The sequence below is a fragment of the Heloderma suspectum genome, chromosome 3 (genome assembly GCF_057233095.1).
Source record: "Heloderma suspectum isolate Gila_16-S chromosome 3, 16-S_ref, whole genome shotgun sequence".
In the NCBI taxonomy this organism is placed as follows: domain Eukaryota; kingdom Metazoa; phylum Chordata; class Lepidosauria; order Squamata; family Helodermatidae; genus Heloderma; species Heloderma suspectum.
In genome coordinates, this window is record NC_139460.1 from 205,129,648 (window position 1) to 205,149,583 (window position 19,936).

Below are 19,936 nucleotides of genomic sequence, written 5' to 3' on the forward strand. Positions count from 1 at the left end.
TGCCCTGCTTTGGATAGGCGGTCGCCTCCGAGTTTGGAGGTGGCCTGCCTATCTAGATAGGATTGCTCTCTAAATAAACTAAAACCAAGGAAGTTATATTTGTCTTAATTTTGAATGGCTGTTGAAACTCAGTAAGAGCTTTCAGGGAGAAAATATTCAATGGTTAAAAGGCAACCTAGTTCTTGTTGAATAGTATGTGTATAAGTAATACATAAATAAAATTTATGTATTTATTTAAGAAATACATACATAAAATGAAAGGTAAAAAAGGTGTCCCCAACGAGTCGTGTCCGACTCTAGGGGGTGGTGCTCATCTCCATTTCTAAGCCGAAGAGCCAGCGCTGTCCGAAGACGCTTCCGTGGTCATGTGGCCGGCATGACTGAACACTGAGGTGCACGGAACGCTGTTACCTTTCCCGCCGAAGCGGTACCTATTTATCTACTTGCAATTTCTTGCTTTCGAACTGCTAGGTTGGCAGAAGCTGGGACTGAAGTCGGGAGCTCACTCCATCACGCAGCACTCGGGTCTCGAACTGCTGTCCTGCCGACCTTTCGGTCTGCAGTTCAGCGTCTTAACCACTAAGCCACCGCGGCCCCTTTAATTTTTGAACTGCCCTATAAATCCTCCGCCTCCCAGTGTTGAAATCCATCTTCCCATTTTCCCTGTGGTTGGACTCAGTGGGTTGTTGTAGTAATCCTAAAGATCCACCAAAAAAGAGCAGAAGTTATGACAAGTGCCCAAGGCAGAAACAAACATTTGGTCATATTCAGACCTGCATATATCAGAAAACTGCCACACATTTATGCAGCACTAAGAGTGGTGTCCTGGTTTGGGAAAAGAAGAGCTGTTAGGAATGTGGAATAAAGAGGATTGGTGTTTGTTTTTGGCAAGACTGTCAGCACTTCTCTAAAGAAGTGCAAAGTTGGGCAGCTTCAAATGCTTAGATCGGTATTTATCAAATGTATTATACAGGGTGAAATTATTGATTGCATTCGGTCCTATGCAAAATATAAATAAAAATGGCTTAAGTACTAGTTTAAAGTCTCAAAAAGACCAGTGGTGCAGTCACATCACACCACCCCCATGTGTTTCCAGACCTCATGCTTTTGGCTGATTGGTATTCTGAATCAAGGCATTCTTCACCTGTAAATTTCATGTACAAGCAGGGGAAGAAGGTGTCTTAAACCAGGGGCATGATTCACTCAAGACCCACACCAAACAGATTCGAGGATACCGATATGACTCAATTCACTTGTGTGAAAGAATGATATACAGTTTACTGATGGAAAGTGGATGCAGGCCATAAAAGCTAAGATAAGCTTACCCTCAACTCGAAGTTGTAGTTGCTCCCCTTCCCTTGAAGCAGCAGATGTTGCCCCAGGGGCTGTTTTTCTGAGCAGGTAGTGTGCCTTCCCCTCTCAGATGAGAACAAAGAGCAAACCGGTGTGTTTGGATTATATAGGTGTCTCTCCTAAATAACAGAAACTGTCACATCCCTTTCTTCACGGAGGAGAAAAAGAGGGCCTTAACTTCTTGGCAGAAAAGAGAATTTCTCACAGCAAAGAAGAACAGTCTTATTAGAGGGAAAGTATAAAATGTGTGGGACAACCGCTGAGCGGTTATCTGCTTGGTGTTAGTAGAAAGAAGCAGTAACTTTCATCATATTTGTGTACAGCTATGTAAACCGACTCTAATTTCATAATAGTTGCCAACTACTCTACTAAATAAATATGCATATGCTACTAGACACTGTATATGGCTCTGTGAAAAGGTCACACTTAACTCCTCGCCACTCTCTTCTATGAAAATCCACTACAGAAGGTGATCTTAATTCTGATTGCGGCTAGTCCATTCCATGGAGAACAGCAGAATTAGAATGGTGTTGGGGTAAGAGAAACCCCATTTTGCTTAAACAGCAATGGTGCCTCAAAATCTCTGCAAGAGGAAGTGCCTCTTAAACGAATGATTTTCAGATTGGAATGGGTGTCTCCCTGTAACTCCAGAAGTGGCCATGCACATCTGCCTGTGATCCCCTGGGCTCTCTTAAATTGGATCCCTGCAGAGTATACTGCTGCCACCACAAGCTCACCAACTCCTCTTCTTCCTCTCGGGCTACCTTGGTCTACATACTTGGCCTACGCACACACACACACACACACACGATGGTAGAATGGGTTTCTTTGTTTACTTTTTGAGGCGGACATGACTTAACGACTGAACAACAAAATCAAGACTTGAACCAAGAACCGCAGTGCCTGCAACTGGGATACTGTGGCCCTTCCAAACACAGAAGAGGGCAGGAGTGTACAACATTGCCCCCTATCCGTAGAGATGGATAGGTTTGCCCTTGCTTGCCTTGGACTGATTCAGAAATAAAGTTATTTCTGACAATATCAGCAGTAACTTGGCTTATTTTCCAAGCCAGTAAGAGGGTTAGAAAATAACCTCCCCTCCTCACCAGCCCCCACTCCCCCAAACACTCTCCTCCCCTTCCCCTTAAAGCTTTTACCTGGCTGGATGGTGGTAGCAGGGGCAGCAATAGTACATATGGGGAGAGAGAAGGAGCTTTTTCCTCCTTCCCCCCTGCCTGGCAGGTGCACTGGTTCACTGATATCACAGCAGGTTGGACATATGGGAGATGGAGTTCTCCAGAGGGCCATTGCAATTACAGTTGCCTTCAGGAGCACTCCTTCTCCCATGGGTCACCTGCCACACTGACATCAGTGAGCCAGGGCAACAGGATGCTACAGGGATGAGGGAAAGCAACGCCCAGTCAGGTAGGGCTTGAAGGGGGAGGGGGTGCTTTGGGGATCAGGGGAGCCAGGATTTCTTCTCATACTATTTTTGTCCAAGGAGGGTGTTCTTAAAAGCTCACCTCTAATTTGAGGCAGACTTTCAGAACCCCCTAAAGTTCATTTCTGAGCCTGCTATGGGAGGACTTTGCGAGCAACCCTACCTATGACTGATGGCAGCATAAAGCCGCTGGATTGTTGAGGCCTGGTAAAAAACAAAACAAAACTAGGAACCGGTTCAACTGAGCTTCTGCCTATTACACTTCAGGTTCCAGCTCCAGCTTCCAACAAGTGACCTCAGAGGGTCTGGTTGGAGAACAAATGCTCCAATCTGGATTTGGTATGGCATCCTATAATCCCAGTTTGGTCTGGATAGTTTTTTGTTTTTAAATAGGACTTCACTGAATGAAAACCACTGCTTATGAATGAAAAAGGATATCCAACACATTTCACCATTAGATTAAATTGCAGAAAAAACTAAATATAAATAGATTTAACAACTCAGAAACAGAAACATACCTGATAGGTATGTTAAACGAACAGATATAAATTCTAGGATAAGCATACTACCAATAGTGAAACGGGATTTCCACTTGATTAATATAAAATTGGATACAACTATCCAATTACCAATCTGTCATTGAAAATGAAAATAAAATCCTATCTACCATCATTTCATGGGAATATTTCAGATATTTCATTCTGTTTTTATTCACTTCCTTGGTCTGGCTGAGAACTGCAGCTGAACTGCCTTGGAGCTTCATATGGCACATAATACATCCTTTGGAAATAAATGGCTGACCCATATGCAAGACTACAGTGGAAAATTTATTTGATTTCCCCTAACCAGTGAAGAAGTCAATCTAGTGCAATTTGTATGTACTCAAGAGGAAAATGTGCACCACTGTTTTTGTTTTTTGTTTTTTAATGTCTGCCTGGGAGAATTGGCCCCCCTGATCCAGACTTCCCATTCCTGAATCACAAAAGTGTGGTTATTCACTGATTCATAAGTTATGGGTTGAATCCTGAGATGGGACATACTCCCTAGTAAGTGTATTTATGATGGCAGCCTATGTTAGTTGCACATTAGTCCCACTGATTTCAATGAGAAGACATGACTAAGTTGTCCCATTGATTTCAATGGGGCCTAAATACAACTCAATTAGCTTGAGGTTCAACCCCAGGAGTCTGCCCTGATTTGTGTGAACAGCTGATGGGAGTAGTCTACTCAACTTTAATATGGAAGAAGGCTATTGCTGTGTAGTAGTGCACATGCTTCATGCAGAAGTTTGCACATCCAATCCCCAAAATCTTTAGGTAGCAGGAGTCGGAAAGACCTTTGCCAGAGACTTTGGAGAGCCACTACTGGTCAGAGTGGTCAAAGCTGTCTAATTCTGTTTGAAGGCAACTTCATATGCTAGACCTATGAGGAGGACACACAGAGATGCAAAAACAATTGCCCATACCAAGTATAGATAGCAGGGTTATCATCACAACAGCCCTGTGAGGAAGGTTTGGCTAAAATAGTGTGCTTGACCTGAGATCAACCAGTAGTGTTCATGGCTGGATAGCTATTTGAACCCAGGTTCTCTCAGCCGAGGTCAAACATTCTAACCACTACTCCAGACTGGTGCACTATATAATTCTTCTCCTAACAAAGTAGGCTATAGTCATGTACCTACATCACAGCAGGCAGCCTGAATAGACGACTATATGAATACCTGTACAAGGGATCTCAGGCATCCTTCTAAATACAGCCAGTTCAGGAAACTCCACACACCAACTGCCTCTCTGGAACTTCTGTGGTTTATGTTCTTCTTACTTCCATTCTGCCGTAGTTTTGAGGGTTTATTCAGAGAAAGAACCTATCATTGGTTCTTTCCCTGCCTCCACACATGCTAGTTATGCAATTCTGATTTACATAATTACCCATGATGCAGCATGGGTTGCCATATCTTCCAAACCCAGCACGTGGCAGGGGTGGCTTCGCGATCGTGTGACTGGCAAGCACAGAGGCAGGGAAAGAACGAACAATAGGTTCTTTTGCCCCCGCGACTGTGTGAACCCAGCCAATGTATAGTCTTCGTGGGTATGTGATTATGGGGCATGGCTACAGGGACTGTTGTGATGAGCTCCCGCACGTTTTCATTTACCACCACACCACTGGCTAAGATGAACCCTCCTTTGATGTGGTAGTTTTCTATGTATACTGAATGAGTTTGGTTTCTCCCCACCACCAGAAAGCACTCATGTGCAACCCCACTCTTGTAGCCTGAAACCATCCAGTCCAGGAAAGGCTTTATCATTCAGTTCATCTTGAATGTATGAACCAGCCCTTAAGCCCTGTTCAATGTGAAGAACAAAATCTTCCACCCACGGTATTCAGCCCCCTCCCCACCTCTTCTCTCCCCATAGCTATGAATTATAAATGCAACCAGCTGGAAATATAAGAGGCCTGTGAATGATATAAATTACTAAACATTTTGCTTCTAATTACACACACATACAATTCACCCAGGTTATCAATCTATTTCTATTCCCCTCCACCCACCAGAATAATGACAGTTCTTTTCAGCTGAAAAGTATTAGCTGGGTTAATTTGCTGCTGCTCAGGAGGGTGGAGAGAAGTCAGGAGTGAGTTTAAGTGTTTAATTTGTGTACCACCCATCACTGAGAACAGGAAAGATGTGAAGAGTAGAGTGCAGGAACTGCATTTGTCAAAGATCCAGTATTCCGCTAGGAAGCTGCTTTTGATACAGGCAGCAATTTCACCTACCTTCTTAGAATTCACATTTTCCCAACAGCTTGCACCACAGTGCCCTCTGCTGCACAGCAGCCAAAGCAAAGCTCTCTCTCATCCCTTAGTTCTGGCTAAAACTGATGAAATCGGAAGGAACAGGCCTGCACGCTGAGCGGCTCTATTTCAGAACTTGAAAGAATGAAGCACGGTAGCATATTTACTGGGGAGGCGGTAAAACTCAGGTAGTGATTTTTACCCCCCTCTTTGTAGTACCCAGGATCCATGCATGAGAAATAGCACACAAATACATCCTTACATCCACACACACCATGAGAAACGCTGAAAAGTTGCCATGTGAAGGTTGGAGCAGGGAGGAACTAGATTGCAAGTGCTTTCTCTAGTAACTTTCCCAGGTTTTCCTCGTGGGGTGGGTATTTGGTGTCCTCTTTTGTGGTGATGTGTAAGCAGCCACACTAGTTGAGTGGTAGTGGGTTTGATAATTAGGCAGCTATGACTGATCTTCTCCCCTCACCCCATTTGGGCTGTTAGAGCTTTGGCTTCTTAGGACTAGTTCAGAAATTGCATTTTTCGTCGCAGTTTGGTGAGATACAAGCAGGAAAGAGGAAGCAAGTGACTAAAGTATTTCCACCTAAGAATCCAGCTGTTTTACTCAACAGTTGTCCAGCTACTTGGATGATGTCTCCATAAACTTCTTCCTAATGATATTTCTATCCATAGAAAGTTCATACTTTATCTCTATTTGTTGCATAGGTGATTATTCTCCTCTTGACCTAATCCCTATCTCCAGGATACTCAGTATAAGCTGATAGGGCATGAGTATGCCAATTTCCCCTACTCCCATTTGGGGCAGTGGTTTGAATGCTAAGCTTCGACAGGGGAAACTCTGATTCAGATCCTTGGACAGCTATGAGCTCATTGGGTGGCCCTGCCCAAGTGACTATCAGCCTAACGTGCCTCACAGGATAGTGAGAGGCTAAAACAAAGGTCGGCAACATTTTTGGGCCCATGGGCACATTTGGCAATTTGAGAAACTGTCCTGAGCACCACCACAAAATGCCTGCCATGGGAGGCGTGGCAAAGGATGAGTGATCTGCCCAAAAGGTAAGGGTCCAAGGCAGAGGTAGGAATCTTGGAAAATATTTAGAGCTTACATAGTTAATGCAACATTAGTAAAACAGGAAGACACAAAGATCAGAAACTGGAACACTCCCCTACTCTGAACACTTTACATGCTCAGCTATTAGTCTATATAAATCTTCCTAGGATAGCACTGGGATAGTACGAAACCACACTAAGTCTTAACACAAATAAGTTAAAAGGTATGATTTTTAAAATACTGATGTGTGACCATTGTATACTACTTTTTGAAAGTCTCCAATTTGAAGCAGACTTTTGAGTATCGTATAAATTGATTTGAGACTGGCATCCTCTCTAAAACTGTCTTTGTGACAAAAATTACAGACAGGTAGCCTGGATGTTGGTCCTAAGTCCTCCATGTATTAAGTCCTCCAAAGTGTACCCAACTTGTTTAATCTCTTCCCATACTAGTCTCATATACTTGGCATTTTTCCAGATTTCAACGAACCAATGTTCATTTTCGGTATTTGTCCTTACTCTGCACTTAAAACAGTTTTAAGAGGTATACACTGTCCCACACCTTGGACACCAATCCGATGCTTCAGAAAAATGGCCTGATGGCTCTGACCAATTTAGTCTGTCCACTTCACTTAACTGCTGATAACTTTTATTTCTTGGCAGGACTGGATGAAATTTACAGTGATAGTTGCTTGTTCTGAAGGGATAGAGCCTGCCAAGTTTCAAGCGAATACCCACAGGTTTTCGTGCAAGAGCAGCTTTGAGATTTTGGGGTTATCCCAAAGGGAATGCACTTATGCCTCTATGTTCCTTGGGACCATTGTTCTGAAAATGACAGATAACCTTGAGGTTTCCCTAAGTAAGAAACCTACAATGTTTCAGAATAGGTGCAGTGACTCATGTGAAAGGGGAGTCCTTAAATTGGGGGGAGGGATTCACTTCCCCTTCCCTCCCCGCTGGTTTGTTGGCAATTTGTATGACATTGGCACACATCATAGAGGTGTCCCTGCCCAAAAAACCTGTAAAGTTTCAGGATAGGTGCAGGAGCTAAGAAGTTATGATTGAAAACCAGTTTATGGCTTTTTCATAGCGATGCCTGGTGTCATTGGAAGAATGGCTATCTCACAGTCCCACCCTTGCTCTCCCACAAAGCAGTGATTTGAGTCCCTGGTAAAAAGTGTCCTAATTAAAAGATGGACCTGTCAGTCACTCAGTCAGACAAACTCCCACCCACTGCTCATAATCAGCATTTAGAGAAACAAAACCAGAAGACATTATTTGCAGGAGAAATAAAACCTCACATCTCTGAAATGTGAGTCAATATCAAAGCCTTGTTTTGGAGCAGCTTTGGCTCTTTTGGCTTTGGAAGGAAGTCAGTTTTGCCTCAGGAAGCAACAGAACTGAACCAAAGTGGCTCAGTTCTGCTCAGGCTTTGGTTGATTCCAATGTGCATCCCTAGTTCTTATCAATAGTCTTGTACATTTAACAATTGAAAGCTTGAAACAGTCAATATAAAAGGGTGGTATGCTAAGTTGCTAGGATATAGAACTTCTTTATAGTAGCATTTATCAATAATTATGCAAAACTGGGCCCATCCTAATATGCATCATTTTTTTTTTTACACCCCTTGGAGTCTCTGGAACAGGCAAATGAGGCAGGTCAGTGTCATGGTTAAAAACAACAGTCCACTCTTGCAGTCCAAGTTACACATAGGAAACTAGAAAGTAGAATGTATAGGAGACAGGGAGCAAACACCCCTAAGCAGCATTGTTTTGCTTTCTCATCAAAGGCTCAGAAATGCTCAACTGATCTGCACCCAGAAAGTAGTGTTAGAAAATGCCAGATGCTCATAGATTCCGATATTGGAACCACCATCATCCATATTTGTTACTTGGGCAACTGATTCTTGCAATGCACTTTTACACTGAAAACTCTTTAGACGCTTTAAATGCTTGCCTCCTATTTTGCAGCAGGGGCAGAGGTCTATTGCATAAACCAAATTTGCAATGTGTAAGTTGCAATAGTGGCCAGTTAGGTTGCATGTCACTGATACCCCCTCATTGCCTGGGATCTCAAAGAGCACCTCTTTGTTGTATGGGACACACATACGGGACAGAGGGACATTCAAATTGGTGGGTAGGACGCAGGTTAAAATGTTTGCTTGGAAGATCAAGATAATAGCAGGAAAGAACCAGAATGAACACTTAGATGAGGTATGTGCTTCCTTTGCCAATGTTTAGAAAATGAATGGTAGCTTTTTTAAAGGAAGCTTTTGGAATATGAGTTGCCGTTTTAAAGCATATGTGCTGCAAGGAGTTTGGACAGGACTTGTTGCTATTTAGATTTTTTTAGCTTAAGTAGGTTTTTTTAAGTTGGAATTACTATATTCTTACATTATGTTTGTAAGCCATGTCCAAATGGTGGGGAAAGTGAGGCAGAAATGTTTCAAATGAAATGAAGCCCACATAGGTAGACTGGAGGCAGCTCACTCCCCATCCCAGCTCCATGAAGCAGTCTTCTCTTCTTACATTCAGGACCCTCTTCCCTCGGCCTCTCCATGTTTTTTGCTCAGTCCTTTGGCCCATAGAGAGCTGTTATCTCTCCCCATGCCTGCTACATGAGGATGCAGAAGCAACATCACAATGCAAAATGGCCTGAGACTACAAGATGGTGAGCGTAATTTAGTATGTTAATTTAATTCAAGCCATCCTGTTTAATGTTATTTCTTTTAGGAAGGACGGTCTACACATTAGCCCATGTGCAGTTAGGCCTATGACAACTCTCTAGTGCTGTTACACACAGCAATCTTTGGTCCTTACCCAAGCATGTCATTTGTTTGAGGTGAGGGCCATTGCGGGGTTAAGAAATTATTTGAATTGTCTCAGTAACTGCACACGCGCGCGCGTGTGTGTGTATATGTGTGTGTATATTGGGCAATGAGAAGGCAGATAGATGCTATCCCCATCACAAAGGACCTCAAGCCTGCATTCACAGCAACCATACTACATTTCTCTCTACTGCAGTTTACAGGGGGAAGAGACATGGAGGTAGAGAGGAAGTTTTTTCCATAATTGACCTGAAGACAGAAAAGGTTTTACTGATAGGCCTGAAACTGAATCATTAGACAAACAAATGTTTATAGGAGACAGAGTTACCACTAATGCACTCTGTCCAGTACAGAGTTCACCTAAAATTATACTGGATTTCTGATCTCCTAATATTTTCAAGCGCCAAAGGTTGATCTGGCCATTTGCAGATTTCCACTGACAACACTAGGTGGCAGAATAATCATTTTAAAATTAAGGCCCAGAAGAACAGCAGCAATACTCTGCATTTCCCAGCAATCACTCACATGCAGACAGTGACAGCACACAAAAGACACTCAGAATTATGAATTTTATTCACTAAAGCAACACTGAGGAAAGTTTTTACATACAAGTTTTTAAATCTTTACAAGCAAGTTCCAATATACAGTATTTACTTTGATTTTTCTTTAGACAAAATACTATGTTGTAAGGGTACTTTTGCAGCTAGTACTGAATTTTAAGACAAATACTAACACTGCAGTTAATATTAATTTATCATGGTGCTTTTGACATTTACGTAGGCAGTGAGCAGCTTTACCACAACAGTGATCAAAACTTTTTTTAATATTTCTAGAGCATGGTTGTAGAAGAGTTTAAAACCAGGTCTACAGCCATGATCATGTTTCAACACAGCATGATCCACCAATGCTAAGCTTTTAATTCCCACTTATTTTCATTGAGAGCTGAGCACAAACTTAACTCTACTATTGAAATTAATGGGCCTTAAAAGTACTTAACTTTGGCTGGATTGTGTCTGTAGCATTCAGAGAACCATTGCAACCAGATGAAAGACAGACAAAATGGAAACCCCATTCCAGTATCAATATCCATTTTAATGGTATGAGAATGCATCTCCACCAAAAACAGAAGTTATGCAAAAAAAAAAAAAAAAAAAGTAATTACATTTCATCCCCAGACATGCTAATCTACCAGTATATGAAAGACGTCATGAATGCATATGGAGTGACATGCAAGGGACAAAATAACCACAAATGCTATTCAAGTTACCTAAGCTGCATTAACACAAAAATCAGCATTTGAGACCAAAGACTGATTTATTCAACTGATTTACTGAAGTCTACTTGAGCTTCACCATATCTGGATTTGGAGTTCATATCACATATTTGTCTGTGAATCACTTGAAGGATTTGATGCTCATTGATTACACAAATGATTCACTCAACTATTGGGCAGGGCGGGTTAGTATTGCACATAGGTTTGTTAACACTTCAAAAATCAAATCTAAACATATAAACTTGAAGGACAAATCTCTTCAAAATATAGAGGGCAGTATCCAATCTGACATGAGCACCAACATAAATTACTTAAGGGCCCAACGTATTTAAGCCTCAGTTTTGGCAAGCATGTCTTCATGGGTATTTCTTTCAGCACAAATCACTCCCAAATTTTCAGCAACGCTATGCATATTGTGGATGTTAAATAAGTGGAAGCTCACTGGGACAAAATATTGAGGGGCCAGGTCTTATAGTCATGCAAGCTACAGTACCATGAACAAATGTTTAGAAATAATGAAGAGCTGGTGGCTAGAACATTTTATGAGCTGCACTGTCCATGGTAAGCTTCCTTTGTTTTTTTAAAAAAAACAAACCCCAAACCCTAACACCCAATACTTAGTGAAAACTGTTTCACTAACTCAGCTGCAGGCATTTAAATTAAATGCAGGCATGACTCCAAGCAATAGAGCTCATAGTTTAAAGTGCAAATTAGTTTTGTTCCACATCTGCATCTATTGTTAAAAGATCAATTATCTTCATTATAGACTTTTGAGAATAGTTTAATACTTTAGAAATTATTGCATAATGTAGTATAATCCAAAAGGATAAAATGCACAAGTTAAAAAACCTAAGTACAAACAAAGTCCCAATTGTTTAATATATGCATTTAAAATAATTCTCTGTACTTACATTAATAACATTATTCGCTTTAAGTAAGTACTGATGTTACTTGAAACATATACTTACAACTACTGGAGTCTCACCGCAGGCCTGGCATTCCACAAAGCACTTTCTACAAACTGTCGTGAGCCTTTAGTCACCTCTCATCATCTAAAAAAAATCTTTGTCTCACACTCTGGACTTTCTAAACATACATTAGAACTTTCTTTGATGTAGCCACACTTGGGGGAAGTTTACATGCCCAGTTTAAAGAGATAGACAAATACATGATCATCTCCTAGCTTTCTCTGTCAGATAATCACCTGAGGTAGTGAGACAGTGATCCATGACAACTTATTCAACTTATTCTGGTTATGTGATAGCCAACTCACCCCAAGACCCTAAATTTTATGTGCATAGTAGCACATACAATTTAGGCTATCCATCTGAACCTTACATGTAGCCAATCTGCTGTCCTCAGCTTTGCTTCTTAATTGCCAGTCTGACACCTTAAAAAATTAGGATGTGCAATGCTAAAGTTATCTTTGAAACATAATTTATTTTCCTCAGATATTGTATTTTACTGAAGTTATTGTAACAAACAGAACCATGACTGTCTGCAGTGCTTTCTTCTCATTAAGTGCCCTAAGTAATACAGTGTAATAATGATTTTAGTAATATGAACTTTAAAAAACAAATTCTTGAATGTTTCCTAATTTATATCTTAAAATCAGTACATGGATAGCCTTTAAAATGGATGCAAGGGTCTTTACTCTAAATGCCATTTTGCAATTACTTGCACTGGGCAAGTGGCAACTTCTTCCCAGATGAGCAGCTTGTCAGACTTTTCAACCTGTCCTGTGACATATAAGTGCATCTTGGTGGACTGGTGATTTTTCTCTTTCTTTTTCTAGTACATCTTTGCAAGGCTGCACTATGACTTAACAATGAGAGTAAATGTGAAATACATCTTAACCAAATCAACTCTGAAACTTCATTTACCAGTCTCTTCTCATAAGGTCCAAAAGGTGAACCATGAAACTTTTTCAGAAGCATTTCAATAATGGAAAGCCATTGAGAACCAACTGTGTGACAACATGGGATCCTGTTAAATTTGATGTTCAAAGAATAAGCCCTAACTGCATCTTCTTGACTCCAACCAGAATTAACCAAAGTTTGTTAAGACAAATTGCTGTTCCACTTTAAATACTACAATATCTGCTATAACACCTGTATGAGAACCCCATCTTCTAAACAATTATTCTATCACAACTGTATGGATAATTTGAATATAAAAGCAGATGTGTTTAGTCAGCCTTTAATAAACTGGGCAATGTGATAATTTGGTGTCTAGCCCATCCCCATCCAACAGTTTGAATGGGTAATGCCACAACAGAAAAACGTTTCACATTTAGTCCTCATATCACTCCTATCTCTGGTCACTATAAGGTAACTGGTTTAAAATGTTTATGCAACTTCAGGATGCTTCATTGGGAAAGTATTCCACAGTTGAGGACAGCAACCAAGAAAGTTTCACTGCAAGTTTTAAAGTGACGTATACATAGTTCACTCTTGGTCAGTCTTATAACTGATACACTACATTTGGTCTTTGTAAGTTTCTTCAACATTCCTGATTAGGGAGACAGTTATGCCTGGCTTAAGGAAAGCCAAAAGCTACAAATGCTCTGACTTTTGTTTTAAAATGCATTTTCCTACAAAATCCTTCCTTAATCTAATATTCAACATAGGGCTCAAACCCGCTGTGATGGTGTATTCACATCTGTTTCATTTAACACTACAAAAGACAGAATCTGAAAATGCCAACTAAAACAGTTCTCTGGTTGGTGTTGGAGTAAGGCTTAGATGCAGTTAAATTGATATCCATGTTTGGTTTTGTGGGATGCAATATTTTTCATTTTCACGGCATATTTAAATTGTGGGTGTATTTCTATACCTCATGGTGCCATAAAAATCTGACTACAACCATCTTCATGCAGGATATATTTGGGAGTTTCTCTCATTTACCAGTCACTTTCCACCTATCATACATCACAAAAGCAGTATTAATCCCTGAAAAACCGAGTATCAGTTCTGTTCTTATGACTCCAATTTCCCAAAATGTGTGCATTTTAAAAATAGGGCTTTAAAAAACAACAAGCTTTTATTATGAAAAATTATTTTCAAATCCCTATATTTATGGCAAAGTTTTGTGCAAACATTTCACGCTGGGTTCTTGAGACTTGCAATAGCAACAGAAATCAATAAATAATGTTACAATTATTAAACCCTAAAATGAAATACGTGTTATGAAAATCCTCAGCAAAGAAGTCACAGACCTATTATTCCAAGAGTCATATCACATACCATTTCATGACAGCCTGCATGAAAAAGGGTTTTGGACATGTATCCTAAACACTGGTTTTTAGTTATATTACAATACCTGTAGAACACAAAAGTATTCCATAGGCTATCTACAGTGCATGGAAAGATTAATGTTTAAATATAGTTAAGATCCATTTCACCCTGTGAAATTTTGTTTTCTACTTGTGAACACTGAATATAGATCCAAAAAGCAATAAAGTAATTTGGGGTCCACCTGGCAAAAAAATGAAACCTCAAACAAACACCAAATATACATCTTTTAGAAAGTCTTGGGTTGAGTGTTATAAATAGGAACATTTTGCATAGGCCTCTGAGATGCAGACTCAGAATTATGGCTGAGGACGAAGACAAAAAAAAAGACCAGCTCTGTATAGTATGTCCATCACTTATAATTAATAAGTCAGAACCAAAAGTGTAGCCTTAGCCATCTATTATTCAGTGGTCCAAACTAATAGGGGTAGGATTTCCAGAAAGCAGCCTGTCCAACTCTGACAAATGGTGTAACACTCTGGCAACCAGTAGTCACTGCAAACTTTAGTATTAAGCCAAGCTATCTTTAAAGGGACTTATGGATAATGCAATCAGTGGATGCAAACCATGTTTTGAAGGAATGATGGACATTTCTAAATGGCACAAAAGAGATTAGAATAGTTAGACACCAGAAGAAATGCAGCATTCAATGCTTGCATGCTTTTGATGAAGAATCCTGACTGAGACACGAAGGGATGAGGGCAAGCAGCTTCACAATACAGGACAATGAAATATGAATATGCAAGTCATACTTTCAATATGTCTTTGGTTTAGGGAGGCGGGAATGCTGATTAGAGGTCACACTATCACCGTAACGAATGCTTGAATCTTGGTTCTGCAGATTTTCCTTTGCTTGTATTGGTTGCCTTGAGTTGTTCATCTGTGATGAGGTGTTCTGATGTTCAGGAGGTATCATGATTTTTGGATTTGTCATTTGCTTGGGCCTAAAGGAAATGGTTGGGGGACGAAGTTTAGAGGTTCTCTGGCTCTTACTATTCAGATCAGACTGACTGGATGCTGACTGCAGTTGTGCTGGGCTGCTTGGTGGCAGCAGTTCAGGCTCCTTTGAAGCAGAAGAGCCATTTGGAGATGATGCTGCAACAGTTATTGGAGGAGGCACTAAAACATTCTGCTTTGAAGGCTTTGTAGCTCTTGAAGTCTTTGGGGGTGAAGCCTGGTTTGTTCGTGAGTAATTATTGTTTAGAACTAATTTGGTCTGCACTTCTTGCGTATTTTGTTGGGTAGATGATTGGGAAGAAGAGGGATGAGTCTGTAGTGTATTAGATTTTCTACCAGTCAGTTCTTTAGATTTTTCTCTAACTTTTACATTCTTGATGGAATGTGAATTCTCCTCTGACTTCTTTACATTTAACCGTGTATTTAAAGTGCTCAGTTCATTTAGGCTACTGGTGCAGGAGCCATTTGCAGCATTCTGATGTTCGTGGCCACCATTTTTCTGTTGGTCTTGAGTGGGATTTTCACTGTGGGCCGCGATGTGTGACGTTTTTATTAATTTTCCCTGGGCGAGGTCTGTGAAACGGGGAAGGAGGCTGGAAGGCTGTAGTACTTGAGGCTACAGGAGAGAAAGTTACATGTTAATAGATTAGGAAAAAAATCAGTTCATATGTAAATGGTGCTTAGAAATTCAGCTTTTGCATTAAAGGTTTATGTATGAAACACAGGTAAAACAATACATTCTGGACTTGTGCAAGAACAACAAAGGAATAAAATTCAGCAATCTCAAATGAACTGTGCAACACAGAGACACATTTATTGACTCAACCGTAGCAGAAAATATAAGGTTGTCAAACACTTTTGCCACAATAGTATAATTTTTAAAGGAACATTAATATCTGAAAATTGGTAACACAAGCAAAGTTAGCAACACACAAAATGTGTATGGGAAATTGCTTCTATCATTTTACATTAAGTAGCGCAGGACAGGAAGGCCTGGCGTGCTATGGTCCATGGGGTCACGAAGAGTCGGACACGACTGAACGACTGAACAACAACTCATATGCTAAAACTATTAATAGAATTCTTAACATTTGAGGATATAAGGAATTTAGTACACAAATTTGAGTTGGAAATAATGATTTGCAATAGATTTCAGAGACTTACTTTTTTTCAGAGGTTGAGAAGGACAGAAGACTTGATTATAAGTTTACCCCAATTCAGTTAATGAGTTCAAATAGATTTTTAATAAAGACACTGCATAACATGGTTATATAGCATATACCCTGGAATTAGATTTTATATTGTGATCACCACCTCCCAGAAAGCACAATACAGGGAAGAGCCCATAATTCAGCAAAAGAAAATCCATGTTGTGTGCAAAATGGCCCACACTCAACTCAATTTAAAATGATTACAGGTATGCTTGGGGAAGATCTCTGCCTGAGACAGGTTGGGAAAAAACTGCCAGTCAAGAGAATACCAGCATTCTCCAACCTGGTGCGCTTCAGATGTTTTAGACTACAGCTCCCATTTCCCCTGAACACTGGCCATGCTAGCTGGGGCTGATGGGAACTTTAGTCAAAACAGTTGTAGTTACCCCTGGAGTAGACAGTGGTGGGCAAGATAAGGCAACTTATTACGTCCATTGCATTTTATGTAAAGGTTCATCTCATTTTACCAATGGAATTACTGGCACTCATTCTCTTTTTTATCTATCCTACTAAAAGGTTTTGGTGTAGTGCTTCAAGAAATGCGAATATGCCCACAAAATTACTTTTGACTTTGAAAGAATTGGAGTCTGCATAGTTTATAGTATCTCCTGCCCCCGCCCCAAGATCAACACAATGCAAATTAGTTTAACATATTAACAGTCAAATTCCAGGATTTCTACATTAGTACTTAGATTGGAGTATATCCAGAGCTAGTCAGTGTGGCATGATAAGTTATAAGTGTTACCATGGGATTATAGAAGGCATTGTGACAATATAATAGGCAGATATACCACTGCATACATGCTGCTAGACTATTTCTAATTTAAAGGAAGATATTTATTGCTATCTATAGATTGACCCCAGCCATGTAGATGCAATATTAGGGGACTTAGCAATGTTGTAGATAGGTGATGGTAGTCACTGGGGGGGGGGGGGGGCTAAAATGGTTTGCAGAGAGAACACACACACACAGTTTCCCAGAAAAAATGGTTTTAAAATACACATAACAAGTGACCATAAATGCAGTAGTATCACGAGCAGTAGAGAAAAGGAATGTGGGTATAATGTACAGCACATGCATGGATAACTGCTTATATGAAACTTCAAATGAAAAGGACAACCCCACAGTGCAAGAAAAAAAGGGGACCCAGCCCTTTCCCTACCAGGGGTGGGCAACATGTGGCCCATGGGCTGTATGTAACCCCTACCACAACCAAAAATTGTAAAAAAAACAAAACCCAACCCAACTTAAAACAAAAACAAAAACAAAATGGCATCCGGAGCAGCCATTTTTAAGTCTTTTTGACCCTTTTAGTGCTCCGCAGCTGCTATGTAACAGCAAAAAGGTCAAAATTAGCTTGAAAGCAAGCTAATTTTGATTATTTCAGCACTCCTTAGCCACTCTGAGTGTCATTTTTAAATGTATATATTATGGGGGGGGTCACAATGGAGGGGAGAGATGTGGCCTGCAGGGGGGTCCAGGGGGTGAAAATTACCTCCTGAACCTGCCCACCCCTAGCCTATTCAAGATTCTTGCTTGTTGAGGGAGTGGGGGAGAAAAAGCGCCAATTAAGGCTGCAGACTACCTCTTGCACAGTTGGAAAGATGCCAAAAGCAGTGTCCGAAATTCCCAAAGGAATTCTCCCTCCGCACCAATTCAGGCCAGCAATCATATGGCAATCAAACTGCAGAGGGCTTTTTAAAAACATGCTGCTGCCTTCATAACCCCCTCTGGGTGCTTACCCTAAGGAATTCTAGGCAGCCACCTGGGAGAAGGAAAAAATGTCCTCCCTTCCATCACCACCATCCAAACCTCAATTCTTTTTTGCAAGTTTCCCTTTCTTACATCTTAATTTGATTAAAATTAGAAAGTAAAAATAACAGTTTCTCAAGAAGCCAATATTTATGCCACAGGATGAAAAACAAATTTCCTTATCGCTAGTTCCTCACCTGAACCTCTGTCTTGCTTAGGGAAGTTAAAAATGCACCTTGGGGACCACTGGCTGGGGAGGGGGGATGCCTCTCCAGAAGTACCCATATTCTGAAAATGTAGCTAAGGGAGTTTCCCTGAACATTTCAAGCATCTTCAACCTGCCCGCACTTGAAAGACTCATGCTTGTGTGAAATATAAGCATTTGTAAATGTTACTAGACAGGGGTATTTGAAGAACAATAAAAATCCTTCTTGCTAAATTAGAGCAACAGAAGATCAAGTTTTTGATGAGATCCTGCTATGTGTGCAGGCATGTCATGTACACTCACCCTTCCTCGAGTCATACAAATGCCTCTGTATACTTCACAAATTCCCCCTCCTCCCAAGGTTATCTGCATGGATCAGGGGAGAAGGTGGGCTGGGAGCTCTGTATGTGTGTTTGTGGGGTGGGTGGGGGGGTGGTATGTGAAAGAGAGTGAGATGGCTATGACTACTTTGGGCTCTGGCCACATCACATGCTGGGATGTGGCCCCTGGGAGGGTTCCCATATGGCAATCTGGCCGTCAGGCCAAAAACGTTTTCCGATTCCTGCTTCTGTATAATAGAAATTTAGCTACAAGATGGTAATCATTGTCAAAAGTGCTCTATTGACATAAAAGATTTTAATGTTCTAAGTAACTTTTTATAGCTATGAAAGGATAGAAAAATATTCTAAGAACAACTGGTATTTAAAAAATATAAATATTCTCCAACCCAACTTATACACACAAAGGCTCATTTTATGGCATAATATTCACTGTTAGCGTTTTTTAGCAGTCTGGTAATTTTTGCCCTTTAAGAATATACAGAAATGCAACATGTAGCAATGTATACTGAAAACAATACTGATAGCTCAAGGAAATACAAAAATACTAGCATACAGAAACAGTCAAGATGCATTTTTGTACCTAAAGGTGCTGTCATCCTTATGAGAAGAGGTCACATGGCCTTCATTGCCTGTGAATTCTGCTTGCCTTTTTCCAGTGACCCTTGATCTAGTTTGGAGATACATGAAACAGGTATCCTGTGTCTAATGTCCTTTTGACCTGGCCTCTCCCTTGTGATTAACCCTTTCACATCTCTTTCACATCTCCCCTCAAACAACTGTGACACAGACACCCTCCTACAGACTGGGAAACAAACATCTTATTGTGCTGCCTCGCTGGATGATAAAAACATTAGGAGGAGCCACAATCCTATGTGTGCTGATTTGGGACTAAACAGAGTGGGCCTTACTTCGGAGTAAACATGCACAGGATTTCTCTAATCACAAACCTACACATTACTCAGAAGTAGACCTACTGAGTTTAATGGAGCTTGTGCTCAAGTATGTCTGCAACCTAAATTTCATAAATATGTCAAATACTACAATTTCATTTTCTAAGTTATAAATTAAGCATTTTATGTTGTTATTGCAGAATAATAGCTTTAGGTCTGATAAGAAAGCACATTTTGCATACACTTCAGTTTGCCCCAAAATGTCTGCTTTTGCGCAGAAAAAAATGGTGTTTCTCCATGGCTTCAAAAATTCTGGAAATTTTACATCTCTAGGCATACTTGTTGTACCAGGTGCATATGTCATGAAACGTGAGATAACCCACCTATTGTCCCCCGCCCCAATCCTACCCCATACCTAGAATTCTTCCATTTTCTCACAAGAGCCCATTTCTTAGCTATGTATGATTTTCTGACCTCCTCCATCCACATCTTAGTGTTTGTACATCCATATGGGATTCCCTTTCTCCGTCTACATTT

General features: G+C 40.5%; 1 protein-coding gene across 3 annotated transcripts in view; it reads right to left on the reverse strand.

Moving 5' to 3' along the window:
• Positions 1-10,034: 10,034 nt before the first annotated feature.
• Positions 10,035-19,936, reverse strand: part of CCSER2 (coiled-coil serine rich protein 2) — a 79,100-nt gene continuing 69,198 nt past the window's right edge. For all 3 annotated transcript variants that reach the window (XM_084845336.1, XM_084845338.1, XM_084845337.1), the window contains one exon: positions 10,035-15,615. In XM_084845336.1, coding sequence (XP_084701462.1) covers positions 14,797-15,615 — 819 coding nt within the window. In that variant the 3' untranslated portion in view covers positions 10,035-14,796. The remainder of the gene's footprint in view (positions 15,616-19,936) is intronic.